Consider the following 22,232-nt stretch of genomic DNA (forward strand, 5'->3'; position numbering starts at 1 on the left):
TGTGCAAGCAGTAGACCAGCTGAAGAATACCTAAGTACAAAAAAACGAGCAGAGCTCATTTAAATGTAATTATTTTTCCTTTCCAGCTAGACCAGTTCACCCAGGAGGCAAGAACAACAGCTGGAGGTGGGGCAGAGGCAGCAGAGGTGATGCTCATTTGCAGTCCTGGTTGTGTCAGCACACCTCCCCGTGCTCACTGCCACCATCACCAGGACCAAGAGAAACCCGGCTCAAACCTGGTAGTGATGCTTGTGAACCATCTTCTTTGCTGGCACCCTCCAAAATCAGTGCAGGTGACAACTCATGAAATAGCTGCTTTGCAAGGCTGGCACTGAAGTGAAGGTAATCACTTCCCCAGCCTGATCACCAAGCAGAGTTATTCAGGTTTATGCTGCTGGCAGCTTTCTTAACTGCACAATGAGACACGCTAAAAATATTTGCTGCTTGGACTAGATTTCATGTTTTAGAAATGTATAACAAATAATTACTTGCACAGCACAAACTTTAAAGCTTCTGCTTCTGAGCAGATGGGATTTTGTAACAAACTTCATCTGGTAAAGCAGTGTCCCCTCATCTGCCATCACCTCATCTGCACTGCCACGCAGCACAGAGGGCTCCCTGTATCCCAGTCCTGCTTCCTGACCAGGCTAATTCCAAGCAAAAGCTTTTGCCTGCAGGTGACCAGGGAACAACAGCTCCAACCCACCTGGCTGCAAGGCTCCTCTTCAGAGCCCACCACAGCTTTGTTGCAGATTGCAATAAAATAACCATCCTAGACTAAGTTCTCTTAACTAACTGAGCAAATCTGATTCTCTGTTCAGCAATAACACTGATACTTTCATGGTGTCCAATACCATGTTGAGGCTGATGGGCTCTCCGCTCAAAGCAGACTACTGTTCCCTTCCTGTGCAATCTCCTGTAAAGCCCTAATAAAATTCAGCCTACAGTTGCTATGTTAAGGCCATACCATTGATTTAGACTTGAGCTTATATGAAATAAAAACATCCTGTGTATCCTTTGGGAGACAGAAAGGCTGTCACAACCTTTGCCCAGCTCCTCCAGCCCTGAGTATGAGCAGCACAGCTGCCAGTGCCTGCTTTGAGCCCAGGGTTTTATTGCTCTGGTACAAGCATGGGTAAAGATCACTACAGTGCATTTGCAAACAGATCAAACTGCTTGGGACTGTTTGTAAGCCAAGCTGTTAGCCCTTCCTTATCGTTCCATGTGACTCCCATTGCCTTTTAAATGCATTTTTGCATTTTACAGAAAATTTTTTATAGTGCAGATCCCAGATCTGCATATAGCAGAGGTGTTTCTGCTGCCCCGTGGGATAATAAATATCTCCCAGTATTTTCTGGGGTTCCTGTGCTTCTCTAGCCAAGGCTTGAGTAGCTGCAATGTTGCCCCCGAGTTCAAACTCATTCATGCACAATTGTTCTCACAGTCTTTTCACAGGCTGCTCTGACAGTCTGTTCAGCATCCCACAAGGGTAGTGAGCCCCCAGCTTAAACTCACCAGATCCCAAAGCATCCTCCTCATGCCCATCCTTTTTCTTCAGCACTCTTCCCCCTCCCTCTGTCTCTGGAGACACATGCTTTTCCACTGCTTGCTCAGTCCTTCAGCCTTCATTTCACCTTTGGCCCTGCCTTCCTCAAGGCTCCCTGCACACAGAGTACAAAGCCTGGTTCTTCTTTCATGTTTTCCTGCAAGAGCCAAACCTTCAGACATGCCAAAGGCTTGGTACCATGGCTGGAGGTGGTGGTTTACATCAATGCCCTGAGATCCATCACCTGATGCCCACAAGACATCAATGATACACAAGTCCTTTGAAAACCCTTCACAACTTGGTAACCACCTTCTCCGGCATCTTGTTACCTTACTGCAAGTCCGACTCTTGTTTTAACATTATTTATAATATATATTATTTATATACTTCCTCCTCACTTACTTTCCCTTTACGGGATAAAGGATAAAAAAAAAGAGCTGATGTTCCTCCCAAGTTTGTTAGAAGTTATCTTGGAGATTACAGGCTTGCATCCCCAGAAAAGCAGGGTTTTAGGTGCTGGAAAACAAAGCAGACAAACTCTTGTAGCAAAGCAGGACTGGCCCCATCTCCTGCTCAACTGCATCCAGGCATCCTCCCTGGTAAGGGATTCACACCAAGGCAGCCCCAGGGCAGCTGGAAAAGCTCTTCCCTCAGACTGCTGCCATCAGACCAGAGGGGCTGGTTTTGCTCCATCTTACATCAGGAATCATCACAGCCTGAAGGCAGCTCCACAGCAGCCAGCTCATGTCAGCTTTAAAGGTAATCTCATTTCATGCTGGACTGTTTTGCTTGGGGTATTTTTCAGAGCCCACTCCTTGCTGTTAGCTGTGGTACCAGCACTGTTCTTCCCTTCTGCAGGGATCATGCTGGGGATGGGCCAATCCATGCCCCAGAGAGTTTGTCCCTGTGATCTCACTAAATGCCTAGGAATGAGTATTGGCTCCTTTTGCAGCAGGACTTTATTTGACCCATTTTTGTTTTTTCTCTGCTCACCAGCACCCCTCACAGCAGTCTGGCACAACCCCACCTCAGCAGCCTCCAGACAGAAGGAGCTTTGTTATTAATGATTCCTATCAACTCTCCATCTTTGAACAAGAGTGATTTATTTTTGATCGATGTCTGGCATCCAGTAATTTCATGCAACAGTGGAGAGAGATTCCTTTTCTGCTGGGGAACACTGGTATGGCATGAAGCCTTAAAGAGGCAGCTATGCCTGCTCTCCTGCCTTTTCATCCTGTGCTGTCCTTCCCTAAATTATCTCCTGCATTTGTCACTCCTTGGACTGCAGATGAGACAGAACCTGAGGCACTGACACCAGGTCTCCCAAAAATCAGGGTAACCAGCAATGGTTCAGGTGGTGCTTTGTGTGACAGTGATAACCACTCATCTGATCTAAACAAAATGTATTTTGTTGTCATCCAGAAAATCACCCTGATTTACAAGCAGACCAATTTTCCCAAGATCACTAACAATGATGCTCAGATCAGGCCTATACTCTAACATTACAATGCCAGTGTTTCTGCTGGTATATTTGGGATAAAAATAGATGGGTTTTGTCATTGTTCACTGCTGCCACTTATATTTTTAGCCATACAATGGATAAAACTGCAAGTGGCATTACAATAGTAAAGTTTAATGATCCCAATTATCTTCTTGAACGTATCTTTGGCTACTTACATCCAGAGAAATAAAACTTCTACTGACTGCCATACACCCTCAGCTGTTTTGCAGTCACAATACATAAAGGCAGAACAGATTGACTAAGCAATGACCCTGAACAATTTCCTAGGTTAGGTGGTAACAAAGATGACCAGGAATTACATGGCCAGCAAAGGTGATGAACAGGAAAGCAGCAGAGTGACCTCCTGCCACTGACCAGGCAGTGATTGGTGAGCAGAACCTCACTTAGCAAAACCATTGAGCAGGTGGCTTTCTCCTCTTGCTTTAAGGACCACACTACCAGCAGGGACTTTCCAGAGGAAAACTGTTGTACCAATCTCAAAAAAACCATGCACTGCTCATCATGAATACTGCAGACATTCCTGGGAAACACAGAGGTTTGAAACACTGGGGCTGCATACTTAGGAGTGGTCCCACTAATCTTTGACAGAATCTAAGTCAGGAGTTAAGAGTGCACTGCTCTTCTATTACTTTAACCTGTATTATTTGCTCTCAGTCCCTCCCCAAAGCAGATCCAAACCACGCTGCTTTTGTCTGATCTGACAGTCAGTCTCCTCCACAAAGTTATTTTGGAATAATTTCAACAGCAGGAGCCACAGCTCCTTCAGCTAATTTACCCTCAGTTGCTACTCAACCATCTGAGCACAAATCCAAACAAAATCCACTGTTACGGAGAAAAAGGCCAAGTGAAGGGAAAATCCACAAGCAGAAAGGTGAATGAAGAACTGAGTTGGAAGGCGACTGAAAACGGCTGCTTCATTTTTACATTTCTGAGGATTAGGATGTACATAGGGAACATCACAGCACCCACAAGAATGAGGAAATAAATTTAACCAAAACCCAGCAGGGCGTTGGACAAAGTCTGTGTGCTCTTCTCTGCAGGTCACTGTCTGTCACTGTTCTTGCTTCCTCCCCAGCACCCTTTTTTCACTGCAATCCTCACTCCCCTGGCAGCAGCCCCAGAAGAGAACAGCAAAATTGGGCATCTGCACTTTGTTCTCCTTTGTTCTGGGAAATGCCTATAATTTCAAGCCAGCCCCTCCTCTGCATGCTCTAAGGAAGGCTTAAGGCTCCAGTGTGCTCACATGAACACGCAGCTCAGCTCTGCCACTGAAAGCAAAAGCTGCTGCACCACCATGCTCTTTGTTAAATGGGGGATGCAAAATTTTCTCTCTTCCATTGCAATGACGTTTCTACAAAGACTTCACACTGAGTGACAAAGAATATTCTGCTATCACCTCCCCATCTTCTTACTGCCCTGTTTTCAGACACAAAAGAACTGGACCAAAGGATACATGAAAATCACATGCAAAGATCACTCCTGCCAGGAAACATCACTGCTGCCCTGCATCACACAGCAAAGTCTGCATGATAGAGGCCAGCACAGTTTTTATATGACTTTAAGCTTTTATAGCTGCCTTTTAAAAACATGAGAGGCTGTATTTGAAGCTGTCTTGCATCCAATTCTCTATTGAACTTGCACTCTTAATTTGTCACAAATCATGAGTAGAATCAGATGTTCCAGAGAAATCATGGTATAGTGAAAATGAAAACTCAACACTGAAACAGGGGTAAGGAACAGCTTATGTAAATTGCATTTCCTGTAGTATGAGATACTTGGAAATGCATAAGGTCTAGTTTGTTGCTCACTTTCCAATTTATATTCAACTCAGTGGGAACAAATATGTGCCTACTTTGATCTCCTTTTGAAGAAAAAATTTAGCGCCTCATTTCTTTTATGAAATATACCTATTCTCTTTTTATTTTGGTACATTTTAGATGCAAACTGGAAGATTAACCCAGCTGTACTTTATATTCATGCAGCACTTTCCACGTCCTGATCCATCTGACTCCCAAAGTTTCTTCTGAATTAAAATGACACTGCCTATCACATCCCAAGCTGTGGTATGAAGCATTTGTCAAGTAAGATGGAAACAGCGGTAGCTGGAAGAATAACATGTAGGAAATAGATAAAGGACTGGCGAGTAAGACATCTATTTTTAAAATAATTCTCTTTTCTGGAATGCTGAACATAATATGGACTGCAAAAGGGTAAAAGCAGCCTTGAAGACACCACAATTTTCAGAAATAAGAGTAGAGAAAACTCAATAAAATATTAATACAGAACTTTCAAAATATTCACTTAGTGGATGACGCATGTCACAAGAATTCTCTCTCTATTTAAGATGGTAAAAAGAAAACCGAGTTGCATGTAACATCAGGCTGGCACAGCTCAGTGAAAACCAGTCCAACAAGACATTGCTGATTGAAATGAAGACCCTGGAGCTCTGGTACAAGCCTCCAGCATGACCATGTGTAACCCCTGCTATGTGCAATTGCTACTGTGTCCTCCCATTCTGCTCATGAGATAGGCACTGACAGTTCCCCAGGAAAGCCACAGGATTTCAGTGATAAACCACAAGTGAGGGTTGAAGCACTGCAAAGCACTGAGGTTTTCATGTGGAATTCAAATCAGATTAAATAAAAACCTACATGCAAAATTTAATTCTAGCAGCTGCATTGTATTTCCAGTTAAAAGGAAGAAAGAGAGGCATTAATATAGTGCAGGGTCATGCACCAGTTACGTCTTATTAAGTATTCCAGCCTTCCTTAAGATAAGCATCACATATGGGTTCTTTTGCAGTTAGCAGTTCCTTGCTTAAAGAGAGAGAGGTCTGGATAACACCCCTTCTGTCTCCCAGGGCCTCCTGGGCTGATTGACAGGAACATGTAACTGCAGGGAACAAATGCTGCTCAAAGAAAAAACAAGATTACTTTCTCCAAAGGGGGCCAGTGGGGTCATTTCTTTGACACGTCTTCTGCTTGCCATCTTTGGTTGAGGGAAAGACAAAGAGGAGGAGTGACGTTTTCCCGTCCTGATAGAACACAGGACATGCTGAGGAACTGGTTTTTTACGTCTGGTGGCTTGCACTGAATTCAGAGCTAGGGAAGCAAAAGATTGCTTGAAATAAACACAGCATTTTGAGAGCTGAATCCCACCTCCAGAAACCAGGCCACATGGAAACTCAACTCAGAACCTGCCCTTCAAACCACATTTTAGATTTGTTTGTTGGGAGATCAGCAATAAAATTATATTTTATGTATCACCTTTGGCTACTCTCATGTCCTACCCTCCCTCCTCCTCCTCTCCCCCCATGATGGGCAATGCTTGGCTTGGCTTCTCCTTGGACAGACCCTGGGTGTTCTGAGGCTGGGCCACCCTGGGCAGTGGCAACGTGCCCCACAAGATTGTTGGGTCTTTTAATGCAAAGTGGTTTCCCTGAATCCAGCAGCAATTTCTCCACCTGCTCCCCCATTTCCATCAGTAGTCTCCTCTCTCTGCCAATATCCAGGGAACACCTCTGGGTTTTCTATTTTGTGCCATCCCAAATCTTCTCTCCACTGAAAACTTTTCAAGCTGTAATTCTTAAATGTTGTCACATTTAATGAGGCTTATGAAAAGTTTCCTATTCCTGTAGCTCCTGCAAAACCTTCCCCACTAGTTCAGCATCTCCTTCTGCACAGCTGTGCTGGGAATAGTCCATGTTCCTGACCCTACCCTCTGCTATGCTCTATTCCTATAATAAAACTCAGTGATGGGAGCAGCCAGGCACTTGTAGATGCAGCAGACACTGGAACAGATCTCAGTTGAAAACCTCAGGGCCAAAGTGTTTCCATTCCCCAGAATTTCACTGCTCAACTTATTCTTTTCAAAATGCAAGAGAAATGGAATTGTATTAATAAATATCCATCTGAAATGAGGCTACTGATCTGATGAAAATAAAAATTTGACTAAGCAGCAGGAAAGTCATGCCAAAAACTAGATTTTCAGTGAAATAAGAGAACTGGCAGTACCTACACAGAGGGGTTAAGGTACACTGAAAATGTCAAGTAATTGATATTTGATAGGGTAACCATGATTATTTCTTTCTTATTCATTCCTTTGCAGCACAAATGCAGATGATGAAAATTATTCATGGGCCAACCGAAACAAAAAAAACCCACCTTAAATTAAAACCAAAAATATTAAAAAAAAAAACCAAACTGGAAACTTAAACATTGAATTGCAGAAATTAATCAGACCACACAGACAACAAAAGAGTGTTCAGCTGATATTGTACCACAAAAGCCTCTTTCTAAAGAGACAAACAGAAACCATTTCACAGAGGATAAACATCTTGAAAATCACCCTGACTTTAGCCCTAATGTACCTGCAGGGATCGATACTGCTGGAGCAGGATAGATCTGGTCTGATGAGTGAACTTGCCCACATGGCCTCTGGGTAAAGAATAACTGGTTTGAATTTAATTTGTACAAGCTGATGGAAATGCAGAGGACCCAGCATGCTGCAGCCCTTCTGTGCTGCCCAGCAAGGTATCACTAAAGGTCTGGGTGCATTACATTTTCCTGCTGCTGCTGCCAGAGAGAATTTTGCTTGCTTTCCCATTAGATTAACGGGCTCTCTTGGTCACATTTACCTCGACCTTACGGAGAGGGCAGGGGAGCAGCTCAGCAGATCAGAAGAGGGGGATGGGAAATGGCAAGGGTGACCAGTTGTGACAATTAATGACTTAAGCAAACTAAAACAGGGCTTTGGTTCAGAGGAGTCCCTGTGGACTTCTGCAACAAATCAGGAATTAAATCCGCCTCAAGAGCCCCTTGGCAGAGGAGCTTCCAGCACCCAAACCATTTCACATGGCAGCAGAGGGCAGAAATAAGAGGCTGCTCCTTCACTCCAGAACCTTTCTGGATGCTGACACCATTTCTATCATTTAAATAATGCACCATAACAAGGCACTGCTTGTTTTGATAGCACAAGTGACATCTGGCTAGGCTGGGGAGGGGCATATGTGCCCTCACATCTGAGGGAAGGCTTGTAGGAGGCAATGTGGGAAGGATTCAGTGCAGAAGACTTCTTCAGTCTAATAAACATCTCTGGACAGTGCTGGAAGGAAACAACTGACTTTTCCTCTGCAAGTCTTCACTGTTGTTGCTTGACACTGAAATTTCTCTGCTAAACATCTGCACTTCAGATGCACAGCCTAGCCTGGTTTCTGTAAAGGGCCTGTAAAGCCATAAAATGTCCATGGTGGGGCCAGAACTCCAAGTTCCTAGTGCACAAAAACATACATCCCCAACTGGCAGCTAACAGGGTTAAAACACCCTCTGATTAAATGAAACCATCTTTAATTAGTTTAATTGACCATGCCTCAGCCAAGACCATCTGCTCACCAGCATTTGCTTGCTCTTTGCAGGAGCGATTGATCAGCCATAGCAAGAGAACACAGCATTAGGCTACATCAGATTTATTTTGTTTAATAGAAAAGCTAATTTGCTTTAAATTTAATTACAGGGGCCAAGATTGCTCTCTAAGTCCATAACAGCACAGAACATAAGCTTATCCTACAGCTAATGGATGCACACGTAGCTCCATACGTGCCTGTGCACATCAGACACGTGGTGCTGACAGCTCAGGGGTGCAGGTCCCATCGTGGCAGAGAATGATTCCTGCATTTTCCTCCCCACAAGACAGCAGCCTCATGGCATGCTGCCAGGGACACCCAGCTTGCCACCACATTCCCCCCTCAGACAGCTGAGTTCCTCCCAGTAGCTCCCCCTTGGATGCTGGAGAACACTGGGTGTTGGATGCTGAATCACACAGACAGATGTCCTGTCTCAAACACCTCGCCTGCTCTTAATTATAAAGACACTAAATGATGCATCACCTGCAGGGTCACTACAGGGGACTTCTCTGAACCTCCTGGGTGACCTCCATCACCAAACCTCTCCCAGATGGGGTGGCTGGCAGCTGTGCCACATGTCACACGTCACACTCGCCCCGTCCCTCTCAGCCTCTCCTCCTTCCCACGACAACGTCATCCTTCAAAAAACAGCACCTTAAGCCAACAAAGGACAACTCCCCCTCTCCTCAGGGAGGACCACATGTATCTACGTTGTGTTATTATGAAGGGCAAAATTTCATTCACTTCCCCACGCTTTTACCTTTTCCAGTTTCCCATTGGGCGCTAAATCGCTGCCGTCTCCGGGAGCTGCTCGAGCCCTGACAGACACGCTGCAGCTGCTACAGGAGTAATTACAACCCTGCAGAAGGCTCCAGGCTGCCATTTCAGTTTCCATGGAAATAAATACTGAATTACTGAAAACAGAGTATGATGCTTTATGGATTTTGAGGCTTTTGATCATCTCAAAACCACCTTAACCCATTTTTATTGGTGCTACCGCTTTGTTTTCAGGGGGGAATAATGTTCAACTGTGTGGAAACAGGCAAAGTGACCAAAAGTTGTTTTGAAAGAGGGAAAAAAATAAAAGCCAAAGGATCTGGCTGATGCTGTAGGGATTTGCAAGGAGAACAGCTGTGCTGGCCAAAGCCACCAGACACACAGGGGTATCCAGCCCTGGAGAGAGCAGCCCGTGCAGGCTCCTTGGTCCTTGCCTGCAGCCCCAGCTGAAGCTCTGGGGCTGAAGCAAACCTGCTTTTTTGGAGGGGTCATTACAGCCAGCTTAAGTGCTTAAATGCCCAGAACTGCAGATGGCCACTTTGTAGGTGTTGAGCTTTAAGATGAAGCTAGAATAAAAAGGAATTGCTTTATGTCCTTCACAACTCTTTGAAGAGCAGGGAGCAGTAGGGAGTAATCTGATACTAAACCTGAATCTCTGCACTGAAGGGGCACAGAGATTTGCTCAGATGGGTTAATTCCACACTGGGCACAGCAACCCTGGGTTTACTTCTCACTGCAAGGCATGGCTGGCAATTCTTCATCACAACAAACTAAAGAAATAATTAGTTTGGGAAGTATACACACAAACCATTTATTCTTAGATCACCTTAACCTCCATCTCACCATCTGAGCTGTTACAGTGCTTCATGAGAGATTTTGTCCTTACTTGTTTCTGGCTTAACTTAGGTTGCATCTTCCAAGTACCACTGCAGCATCTCTGGTATGTGCTCAACGCACTGCAGCAAGTCAAGAAAAAAGTTTAGGAAAAACACCTAAACTGCAGAGATGAGAGAGGGGCAGAAGGTAAGATACCATCTCGGCACATCATCTCTAATACTGACTTGAGCTAAAAATCAAACATTTAATTCAGGACAGAAATCCTATATATCTGTTCTGCTAACACTTCTGAAACCAATTTTTTTGGCAGAGGAACTTTCTGCTTTGTGAGAAATGTCAGCCTCTGGACACACTGTCCTAATTCAGCTGCAAAAACAAATGTCAAAACAGTGAATTCAAGTTTTAAGCCAGCTCTGGTGGGCAAAATTTGGGTTGAAATGTTTCCTAGCTAAAATTACAGGCCCTCAAACCTTACGAAACAATTCCAATTGCACTGGTTAGAAGCTTTCATTCCTTTAACATGAAACTGTCAGCAGGCAGGGATTAGACTTGGTCTGTGTTGTAGCCCACCCACACGTGTACACTTCTCTGATGTTTTACCTTCTATGTGAAGGCACAGGAATAGATACTGAAAAAACAGGACCATGTATTACTATGTATTACTCAGCAAGTTTGACATACGTATATTTAGCTATTTGGTTTCAAATCTAATAGTTAAGGGAATTAAATGAAATTGGAAGGTTAGCACAGGTATTTTGCACATTTAAAGAGGATGCTGCAGAACAGGAGATACTTCAGGCCCAGGAAAGAAGAGAAAGTCTCATTGTGAAGCCTGTGAATTCAGACAGTCCTGCAAGGACAGCTCAGAGTTCATTGCTTCCTCTGAAGCAGGAAGAAGGAGGTGTGGAGCTCATCACAGATTTGGTCTGGACATCAGCTGCTGCCACAGGATGAACTGAACTGCACTCCGCCCCTGCCAGCTTCTTCTTTTCTCACTGTAGCTAAAAATGACTTTCAAACACAGCTTGAGATAGAAAAGTAAATCACTGCCCTGCAGCTTAGGAAGAGCAAGACAGGGAGAACACCACAGCCTAATTTTCAGAGATGCTGCTGCAATTCAGCCATCATGAAGGTCAGTGTGAAACAGAGGGCTCATGCCTGAGGAAACACCGACTGCAGCCAAGACCCAAGTTCAGAACTGCCCAACACTTACAGAAAATAGCTCCTGCACGACTCTTCCACAGTCATGGTTTAATCACAAAGTTAGCCCAGATTCAGGCATCCTTCTACCTGTCTTGCTCAGCAGAGGAGCTCACTGCTGGAGCCAGACGTCCTCAGTTCCCATCCTGACTCCAGTGGAGTGGAAACACCAAGCCACGCAGTGTGTGTTATGCAAAAAATGTAAGCCTCTGTGTGTTATTTAAAGTGTTCTAGTCAGATGTTGTGCTTAACACCACTGTTATCTCCACAACCATTCTGCTTCAACACCTCTTTCTATCTTTGTTTCCTAAAAGCTTTTCCAGCTCCATCAATCCCTCTTGCTATCTCAAATCCTGTTGTATCACATGAAGAATACACTTATCTCATACATCTTGGGGTTATTATGTTAAAAAAACCAAAAATCCCTCTGGAAATCATCCTCCTTCTGCACAAACAAAATATTATTTCAGAAGTGAATGAACACAGTCCCAGTGATGTAATCATTATGCAATTACTGAGTATGATGTAACAGGAGGCCACATAAAGCAAAGCACCTTCCTCCAGACTGTAGGAAAAGTTCAAGCAAATGTTTGGGGCTCTTGGCACCATTCTTGCTCATGCAAGGAGAATAATAACTCAGCTAACTCTTCTTACCCCCTGCCTCCTTGCACAGCCTCTGGAAAAGCAAAGGAAAACAAAGGCATTGATCACCCACACGTGCACAAGTTGAGCCCACACTGTGTTTCTGGGAATATTATAAATTTCAGTGCATCCAAGAAAATGTCAGACAGTGTTTGCCTTCTACTTAAAGCTTATTCACAAACCGAATATATAAAATATTTTGTTCTTACAAAACAGACATCAGAAGCTTCAATCAAATTATTAAGATTTAAGTTGCATTTCCAATTAACTCTGATGAGACAAGAGTCAGACCAACAAAGTGCCTCCACAGGGAGGCAAATAAGCACTGCTGAGGATGCCCCTGACTGAAATGCAATCTGGGCTGAAACAGGACAGAGTGATGGACAAAAGTTACCATTTTTAGGTGTTATGGGCCCTATAAGTGTGCTCTGTGCTGCAAGTATGGCTGAAGGCTGAGAGGTTTGCAAATCCATCCAAGAAGAGAGCTCACAACTGACTTCAGGACAGGCTGACAGAGTAGAGGTGTTTACAAAAGATGGCTTGTCAACCAGACAGATGCAGCAAATAAAAATTTATGAAAATGCAAAGTGGGGAGAGAGAATATGCAAGGAAATCCTGCAGAAGCATGTCCCTGACCTGCCTTTACATGCACAGCAGGAACCCATTCCTCCCCTTTGGCTGCCTGGTTGTCTTCCCACCCAGGCTGCTGCAATGCCATATATACTATTCCTTGCTCTCCAGATGTCTATGTTTTTAGTGCTGTAATGCTGGCAGGTACCTCTGGCTCTCCAAGTGGTGTCTTCACACACTGGAGATGCTGCTGGTGCAGAGGGCCTCAGAACAGAGCAGGGGGTTATGGCACGGGAGAGTTTCCAAGCCACACAGGGCAATGCCCAGGACTTGACTTGCATGCCTAGCCTGGAGCAAGTAAGCACCCAGATGATGTTCCTGCTTTGAAATATGCACTGTGTGAACACCAAGAGCTTTTGGAGTTACAAAAGGAAATAATTTGCTACTAAATTTTAGGTGGGAGCATGTGTTTCAGGGCTGATGCCTATACTTCATCATGAGAGGGAAGCTCTCACAGGGAAAAAGGGACAGGTTACTAAATCACTGCTCATTGACTAACCTTTTCCACACTCCTCTGCTGGGAACTCCCTATACAACCTGTGCAAACAAGAACATTTTTTTGGTTGACATTTTTGTTTTGGCTAAGTTTTACTTACACCCTACAATAGACTGGCTGCAAGTGATGGCTGGGACCTGCAGGAAGAAGTAGGGCTTAACAGTAATTTTGGCACATCACAGCACAACCAAAGTGAAGAGCAGCTGCTGGTGCCCAAAGGGCTCCAGACATCCCTCTGATGTAGCCCAGCTGACATGACCACAGGCAGCACCCAAACAAGGGTCCCCTCAGCAAAGGCTCCAGTTCTGCTGGGTGCTCACCATGGCCTTCCCCACAGCAACTAATGGGAGAAGAAGCAGCAGAAACGTGCTCCCAGCTCCACTCCCCACAGGACAGGCTCCTACCCCACCATGCCAGCATCACAGCACCATAACCACTCACCCTGTACCCCAGCAAAAAAGGGCTGCTGGACTCACAGCTTCTGTGCTGTGCTGGGTATAAAGGGCTTTCCCTTCTGCATAGCTAATCCTCCCTACCCAGGTATTAAAACCAGAGTAACTCCCGTGCTAATACTTGCTTTCAACAGAAATTGTCATTCTTTAAAGCCTAAATTGCAGGTTTGCTGCCTCTGAGTATTAGAAAAGACCCAGCATTAAATCTGTCACTTCCAGAGTTAAAGCCAAGACCTGCTGCAGGAAACAGGTTGCTCCATGCAAAAGGGCAATTTACAGGGAACAGCCATAGGGTTCATGGTGTCAGCCAGAAAGTCCCACAGAAGCAGAGATCATCCACAAAGCAGGACAGCCTGCTTAAATACTGTTTTATGCATCTCTGGGAACCACAAACCAAAAGGATAGGGTTGTACACACGCTCACTAAAAAACACCCCAGTCCCTTAGCTGAGCACAGGTGAAGGGAAGAGGAGACACAGGGCTTGAGTGGGTCCAACAAAACAAAACAACTGCAGACTCAGATCTCAACGCATTACTGAAAATATTATGGTTTTGATTTTAAAGAAGTCCTCCATCAGGGGATGGAGGTACAAAATCTGGTTTGTAAACATAATTTATGAGGACTGATGCAGTCCTTGCTATTGCATTTTTTGTCATGAGGACACCTTACTCAGGGACATTTATTATCCTTTCCCCACTCTGCTGTAAAGGTCTGAGATTAAAAAGAACAAATGCACTATAACTAAGCTCTCTGCAAGAGAAAAAACTAGATCAAATATTATTTTCTATGTCTTGAAAAAAATTGGAAATATTTAGACAGAAGAGAGAGACAGAATTGGCCTTGAAAGTAGTAATTTGAGTAAGAAGTTGAACTGAATTACAGGGAAGAAGCTGAGGTGTGCTCCTGTTCCAAAAACTTTCCACAGCATTACCTTACCCTCGTTATGACTCTGACATCCTTTATCCCACCTGTGATATTTACATCTGATAGCAGGGGACAAAACAAGCACAAACAAGAGGAGGAGGCCCAATTGGACAAACAAAACAGTCTAGAAATCTACCTATGACCCATAACCACTTTACTATTGGAAATACTCTTAAAACCAGCCTAGTCAGACCCAAAGTTTCCAGTTAGCAACAGCATGATTTCTCATCAGCAACCCCTTCCCCCTCATCCATTCCCACCCAGCCTGGAAGGAGGACCTTAGCCCTTACCTGACATGCATTGTAGAGAAGCTGATGCTCAAATTTCTTGATCCCCAAAATATTCTGGAACATCTCGTAGAGCTGCTCCTTGCTGAGGATGAGCTCTGAGGCAGCACTCGCTGTCATCCTGGCCTGCTGCTTGCGGGGATCCTCCTCCCCACGGTAAATGGCATCAAACTTGGCCATCCAAGAGCTCAGAACTGTCTCCTTGCTGAGGCCATCAATCTCTGGCAGGCTCCTCACTCTCTTCTCAATGTGCTTCTTGAAGACCTCCCGGGAGTCGTTTGCTGAGCACCCCCCACTCTGCACCATCCTGGCCACACGGTCGCTTTTCAGGAACACCTGCAAAAAAGGGGAGGCTTCAAATGGTGTCAGGGTTAAAAAAAAAGATAAAATCTCACTTAAGTAGCTTAAAATGTGGTTTCAGCTAACTGGGCTGCCAGTTCACTTCTCAGCTCCTCACTCAGCAACCACATGTTGCCAGATGGACAGAGGCTTCAAGCTCTACCTTGGGAAGTGTAATGAAATCAGGTGAAGCTTCTGCTTTGCATCTGCTAAAATGGAAAATTTTGATGCAATTACAACTTCACAAGATGTTGCAGTTGCACCTCACCAGACAGATAAATGCCCTTTGGGATGGCAAGATTATATTTTGCTTTATCAAATGTTTTAATAAGGAAGTTATTGCATAACTACATTCACCTAGCCAAATTCTGCCCTGCCAGAGGGAACCCAGTCATCCCACTCAAGTCAGCAGCACTGCTTTGCATTTATCCTGGTGGCCAGGTCCCTGGGAAACCTCTGACCAGTGCAAGGACCAGGCTTACATTAAGTTACTTCACCAGAGGAGATCTTTGTAGGCTGTCCTGCTGTTATGATGGGAATGACATTGTATTAATTAATGTTACCTTCAGCTAACATGTGTCTCCACTTCTCCCATAAGCTGATCTTTCCAACCTGGGCAGCCACTACTGTTAAAATGCCCCAGAAAAAGACAAGAAAGAATGGGATGATCTTTGCAGGGTGATGGGTAAGCACCAATGTAACTTCAAAGGCACATAGACAGTGACATTGCCAGAGGTGGAGGAAGCCAAATTCCTTCCTGCTGAACTAGCACAGGCTGGTTTGGGAAGGCTGGAGGCTGCCTGGGAAGGCTCTGCAGAGGGAGCAGCCTGCAAAGTGCAGGACACTGACAGCAGGAAGGAGGGAGGGATGGAGAAGGTGTTTGATGAGGATTCTCTTCCCACTGCAAGAGCAGTAGAAGGGTCAAAACACAGCAGATCCCTGCAGACAGGAGATGCCATGGGGGCAAAGCAGAGCTGAAAGGAGAGGGACAGGGGATATTGTGTTTGCCCTCCTCTCCCAAGCCCTGAACACGGGAGAGCGATCGATGTCCAGCAAAAACTGCTGGTTTATTAATGATGCTGAGAATGGATGAATGCACCAGGCTGGGAAGAAGCTGTGCCAGAAGAGGGGTGTATCTGTCAGCTCTCAATAATTAAAGAGCTTGAGGATGACTTTAGGACATCATAGATTTTTTCAATACCACTCAAAATCATGGTGCACCATGTTCCCAGATGCTTGATGGCAGACATCTGCTGGTAATGGTCATGGGTTTTGATCCAGGACCAGTCCAGAAATGCTGCTGAGAAAGAGCTGGGCTGCTTCCTTCAAACATCACTGTGCTGGGGAGTGCTCCCTGCAAATGAAACAGGCAGGATGCCACCAGCAGCCTCTTCAGTCCACACTGGAACAATACCAGCAGATACTTTGCTTCCTTGCAGAGCTTAAATATCAGTGATAACTCCCTTGCTGTGTGGGGGTGGTTTAAGTAATAGGTAAGAGTTATCAACATCCAAGCTCTCAATGCAGCCATGGAAGTCCCCAGTGAACTGACTGCTGGAAATGGTGGAAGGTCATGGTGAAGGTCTCTGCTGTGACATCCTTGGCTCCCACCCACTCTGGGTCCATTTCGAATGACCCTGTGTAACAGTGCCAGTGACTTCTCACACCCACCAGCACCAGTGGCTACTATTATTTGTGGCCCTTGAGCCCATTGGAGTGGTGACAACACTGAGAGCAGAGGGAACTGGCCCCCCTCTCTCCCCTCAGCCCCAAATTTCTCCCCTGGGTGCAGAGGGAACAGGGGCTACGGCTGGCAGGGAGCAGGCAGGCGCCGGGCAGCCATGAAGCAGCAGGAAGAGACTGTGAAATAGGAAGATAAAAAAAGAAAAAAAAAAAAAAAAGAAAAAGAAAAAAAAAAAAAAAAAAGAGGTGTTCTGTCCTGCAGAGCAAGCTGCTTTCTTTAGAAAACATACCAGGTGAATCACCCAGCTGTAAGACTACATAGCAGGACTGCCAGGAGTCAAGAACTGCTGGAGCAAAACCCTGGCACGGGGGTGCACACACCAGCACAGGCAGAGGGGAACCTGGCCCTGCAAGTTGGGTCAGGCATCTCCTGGCACCTCCACGGATGCTGCCCCCAGGTCAGGCATGGTCCTGGCTCTGTCTGCCCACAGCAGAGTGGAAATGGTTCTAACCAAGCATTTCCCTCTCACCTGCCAAAGCTGCTGCTGTGTACAGCGCTGGATGACAGGGGAAGCTTTACTCATTAGAAGTAAAAGGAGGTGAGACAGGCTCTCCTGGAGTGTCTGTCAGAGCCTGCTGGGCCCATCTCACATATGTGGATCTGCAGCATTCCTGCAGGCTCAGCACTGCTTGGCAGATCAGCAGTGGAGGCTGCTCAGCTCACTCAATCTCTTAATTTGACAATCACACACTTACCCCTTGTCAGCAGACTTGACAGCTGAACGTGGCCATGCAAACACATCCATGGCATGAGCAAACACCCCCCTGGCCTACCATGTCATCTTTATCTTTCTTTATCTTTCTCCATTAAAAAAAAATAAATGGTTCCCCAAGTACAGATCCTATTCTGCACTGATATTAAGTGAACCCCTTAGAAATGCCAGCTGTGTCCTGATCAGAAAAGGCCAGCTGAGCAAAAAGCCAAGTTTTTGTATTATCCAAGCCATCATCCAGCTTTATAAGTCATTACCTAAACGCCTGTTTCAAGACAGCATCTATCCAAGGGACAGTAAATTGCATAAAACTGAGATTTGCAGGAGCTGAGATAAGCAGGAGCTGCTGTGACTGCACCACAGCTCCACAGAGGGTGGGCACCCCTCTGCAGAGAGGAGGGGAAGGAGCATCCTCAGCAGGAAGGGCAGCTCGGGCACTAAGAGGGGACAGAGGATTCTGCAGTGTCTTGTGCCACCACAAACAATGCCAAGGAAGACATAGACAGCCACTCTAGAGCTGCACAAAAGCTGTAAATACACAGCAGTGACTTGAAGGAAAACAGTTAAAAAAGAACAAAAATAGAGTTGCGCTACCGGACACTGAGTGATCCATTTATGCTTTTTTTGTGGCCTATTTTAAGAGGACAGAGCCAGTGGAGTGTCCAGCTGAACTGAAGACACAGGGTTTGCAGACATCTCGTGCTGATCAGCTGCTCTGGGCACGTTTGAACACTTGGGGGAATAATTATACAGCACAGGATTTCTGGAGCTGGTCAGGACACACTTTCAGCCTGACCCACCAGTGAAAGACAGATGTATTTTGCCGGTTTTTAAGCAGTTCTTTTTTCCTGCCCAACAGTCTTATCAGAACAGATTATGCTGCTCTTACATCCTAAAATGAAGCTCACGCCATCTTGAAAACCTTCTCTGAGAGCATCTGTTCAGAGAAGCTGTGATAAACTGATGATCCCTTGGCAATTTATTTTCTGATAAGAGATGTAAATTATTCTTAGCTTCCTTCCTGTACAGAGAATGATGGAGCAGTAACTACTCAGCCAGTTTAATAGAGTTAATCCAGAGATAATTTGTGCTTTCCTTACACAGAAGCAATTGCTGTCATTTTTTATAGAGTTAAAATTCTCTTCAGTTCTAGTATCTGATTTTTGTCCTCTCTTAAGTTTTCACTTCCAAAAGATATTTTATATAGGTAATTCAAAATCTTCACCTTTTATGACAAAATAGCTCTAGGGAGAAGGAGAAATGGTTTGCAGAAAGGCTAGCAAAAAAAAAAAAAAAAAAGAAAAAGAAAAAGAAAGAAAAAAACAACACTCTTCATAAAAATCACAAGCACTGACTTCTTTCAAAACCAGAGAAGTTTTTCTCCTTCCTTCTGAGAAAAGCTACGAAAGGCAGCGTTGAGGGCTGCATACAAAGAGGTGCAAAAACACAGCCTGCATAATTATTCTTTTGCACAATTATGAACAGTGCTTTTTGTTCTTTGGTATCATCTAGTTTTGAGGATGTTCATCCTCCTCCCTGCCCCTTGCCTTTACAGCTCTTGTCATACCAAAGTGAAAAGACAAGACTCCTGCAGAAAACCCCAGGGTCAATTAAAGAAAATATGAAACCGTCAGCAAGAACTGAACACGTTGCCCAGTTTTCTCTTGGTATTTGTCACAGACAGCAGGTGACATTTATTTTACATTGTGACATCTTCTCTGTTTTAAAGGCATCAGGAAGATATTTTTCAACTTAAAGGGGGATCTTCTCCACAATCAAGCTCCAGAATCCACTGTGGAGTAGAGGTTGCTGTGGCTGCATGTTCAAACCCTGAACCTGGGTAACTTTGTGATGAGCCAGACATCAGAAGGAAGAAGCCTTCAACTTGCCTTTGTTTTGTGCTGCTTGATCAAGGACAATCTATTAGTTCTGAATTTGACTCTGTCTGTGAATAGGGGTGAGCACAGACATTGTCTCTCCTTACCTCATAGTAGCTCTGAACAGCGTTTATAAATGCTTCATCTGCCACAATCTGGGTTTCCCCGTTGAGAAAGGCCTGGAAACGATCTTTGATTGTCTGGAGCTGCTGCTTACTGATCTGCAAAACATGCCAAAAGAAGAAAATTAGTCAAGAAAAAATTATATACGAAGACAAAAAAAACACTAATTCTTCTGCAGCATCTTACTGGGGTGCATCTTATGTGATGTGCGCTTCTGCTTTGGGAACAGCAGTTACAGATTAGGAAGCAGCCATGGTTGGGTACCCACACACACACAGAGGTGAACTCTTCACCCTGGCAAGTTCATTTAAGCCTCCTGAGCACCTAAAACCAACCTGAACATCATTTATGTCCAAACAACTCTGACTTCTACCACTTCAGGTATACCAAAGTCAAAAGCAAGCTGCTGTGTGCATGCTTGGAAGAGACTGTTCCAGTGCAATCTCTCCCCCATGTAGTTTCTTTTCCCCTGAGAAGAGGTCTCATCTCCACCCAGGAAGCCTTGAGAACCATCTGTTGAACGTGGCACTCAACAGTGCTCCAAAACTTTGGTCTTTCCTCATTTGTTGATTTATTCTTTTTTCCCTTACTCATTTCTTCTGGCTTGTCACATACAACACACCATCCAGGACTCATGTGGTGGGAGAATTTACTGCCATTTAATATCAAAGAAATCATTCAACAGCAAACTTGTTGTCCTTATCCAAGCAAGGACTTTCTCTGCTGTCTCCTTGCTGCTCAAAACAGTTCCCATCCAGCACATAGCTGGTGTAACTTACAAGACAGTTCTAGTTCTGGCACAGTTACATCAGTAGAAAGTTTACAAGGGTTTGCTCCAGCCTTGCAAGATAAGATGCAATTATTCTGCCATTTCATCTGCCAGTTTAAGAACAGATCCAGCTACAAACCCCCACCCTCTTCAGCTCAGAGTGCAAAGTCAGAGCAGGCTCACATGCCAGGTACCAGCAGTGCCAGTACAACATCCTAAGATGCAGATAACACTCACACTGAAGGGCTGCAGGCATGTAACTGTAATTGTGTTTGGTTTACCACATGGTTACTCCTTGCTTGAGGATAAGAATTATTTTGAATCAAAGAGAAGTAGCAAACAAGATGTATATATGACAAATTTAAATCTAACGGGAAAAGAAAGCAATAGGACTGAGGACAACTATTTACCAAAATAGTTGGTATGCTTAGGACCAAAAGGGTTTTTTTCTCACTTTTATGCCAGCAGGAGAAAGGAGCACATTAGAATGAAAGAATAAAATTAATGGCTCTAAGTATCCAAATGTCTTTGAATAAAGTATAAAAAACTACAGAGCTCCAAACAACTAGAGCATAATGAAGCCTGGTAAACACAACTAGTGATGAAAAGCAGAAGAGGGACCACTTGGAAAATGCAACAATAAATATCAACTAGATCTAGATGATGTACCATGCAGGGTGTTTAGGGACTGTGGTAACGAACATCATGAATGTTGGTAATTAATTCTGCAATGCCATGCTGAGCAGGGTTAGTGAGCAACAACAACTTGATGTGATAATCTGGGATTAGTTTATCCTGATACTTATGGAGAGGTGTTCGTCAAAGTGACATAAAGCAAGACTCAACATACTCTGCTTCAGAAAACATGGAACAGCTTTTGCCATCTCCACAGGTGCTGGAAAGATGGGTTACCCCCAGCACAGCAACTCACACTTCACAGGGTCAGACACATGCTACAAGGCTTAGGATCACAGGGCTGGAACAAGGACTCTCCTTTTAACCTGACCCACCACAACCTTGGTCACCATCTGCAATGAGCCAGGTGGAAAAGCACTCCCAAAAGCTTCTGGCTTTAGGGCTGGCAGGGTCTAATTTTTTGGCTATAAGAGTCCATTTGTCATGTTAGGAAACTAAGGCAGTTGTGGCATTTGCCAACAGCACCCTAGACATCACGAGCCTTTGGCTAATACACACAGCATCAGCCATAAAAGAAGCTCCAAAATTATCTGAGCTGATACAACTGAAAAGAAAACTGGGTCAGTGATAAGAGGAGCCAGAGACAATGTAGTGATCAAGTGGGAGACACCAGTGGGAAGGTGCTATTGAGCTTTTATTAAGTATTTAATTATCTGGAAGACGAAAAAAGCAGGATGATCACTAAATATGATTTTGTATTAGTGACCATTGTGATACTCAGACAGAAGTGATGAAGCAACAAAGGCTGTAAGAAACCAAGAAAAGTAACAGAAAAACTACAGGTAACATTGAAATCAGGCTGTTGAGTGAAAGACATACTAAGAGCACAGATCCTCTGGCTACAAGGCTGTTCATTTGGGCTTTTAACAATGTGCATGGCATTTTTCTTTTTTTTTTTTCCACAGGTTATTCCTTAGGACAACCTCCAGAAGTTCAATTCCTACAATGCCATCTCACATTTTACTCTCCTCCCTCAACATTGAAAGGCTACCTTCAAAACACATGATGCTCCTTGCAGTTCCTACAAACTTCCAGTACACAGCTCACACATGGGCTCCAGGGAGCTGTGGATATGAATCATCATATTCCCATCCACCCCAAGCTCCATGCAAGTATTTTCCCCACCCAGGGAAAAGATGATCCTCTCTGATCACACAGGGCTGCACCACAGAACAGTCCTCAGCTGATGGGACCTCTGGTCTTCCATCCCTGCCAGACAGCAAAGAAGCACTGGTGTATCAACCTGTGCCACTGTGAC

General features: G+C 44.6%; 1 protein-coding gene across 20 annotated transcripts in view; it reads right to left on the reverse strand.

Annotated features, from left to right (window-relative positions):
- The window catches only part of CADPS (calcium dependent secretion activator), a 203,323-nt gene that overhangs the window by 143,949 nt on the left and 37,142 nt on the right, over nt 1-22,232 (reverse strand). For all 20 annotated transcript variants that reach the window (XM_071756190.1, XM_071756188.1, XM_071756187.1 and 17 more), the window contains exons 2-3: nt 19,494-19,607; nt 14,718-15,050 (exon numbers count right to left, since the gene is read on the reverse strand). In XM_071756190.1, coding sequence (XP_071612291.1) covers nt 14,718-15,050; nt 19,494-19,607 — 447 coding nt within the window. The remainder of the gene's footprint in view (nt 1-14,717; nt 15,051-19,493; nt 19,608-22,232) is intronic.

Source organism: Heliangelus exortis, chromosome 12 (assembly GCF_036169615.1).
Source record: "Heliangelus exortis chromosome 12, bHelExo1.hap1, whole genome shotgun sequence".
NCBI classification, from domain to species: domain Eukaryota; kingdom Metazoa; phylum Chordata; class Aves; order Apodiformes; family Trochilidae; genus Heliangelus; species Heliangelus exortis.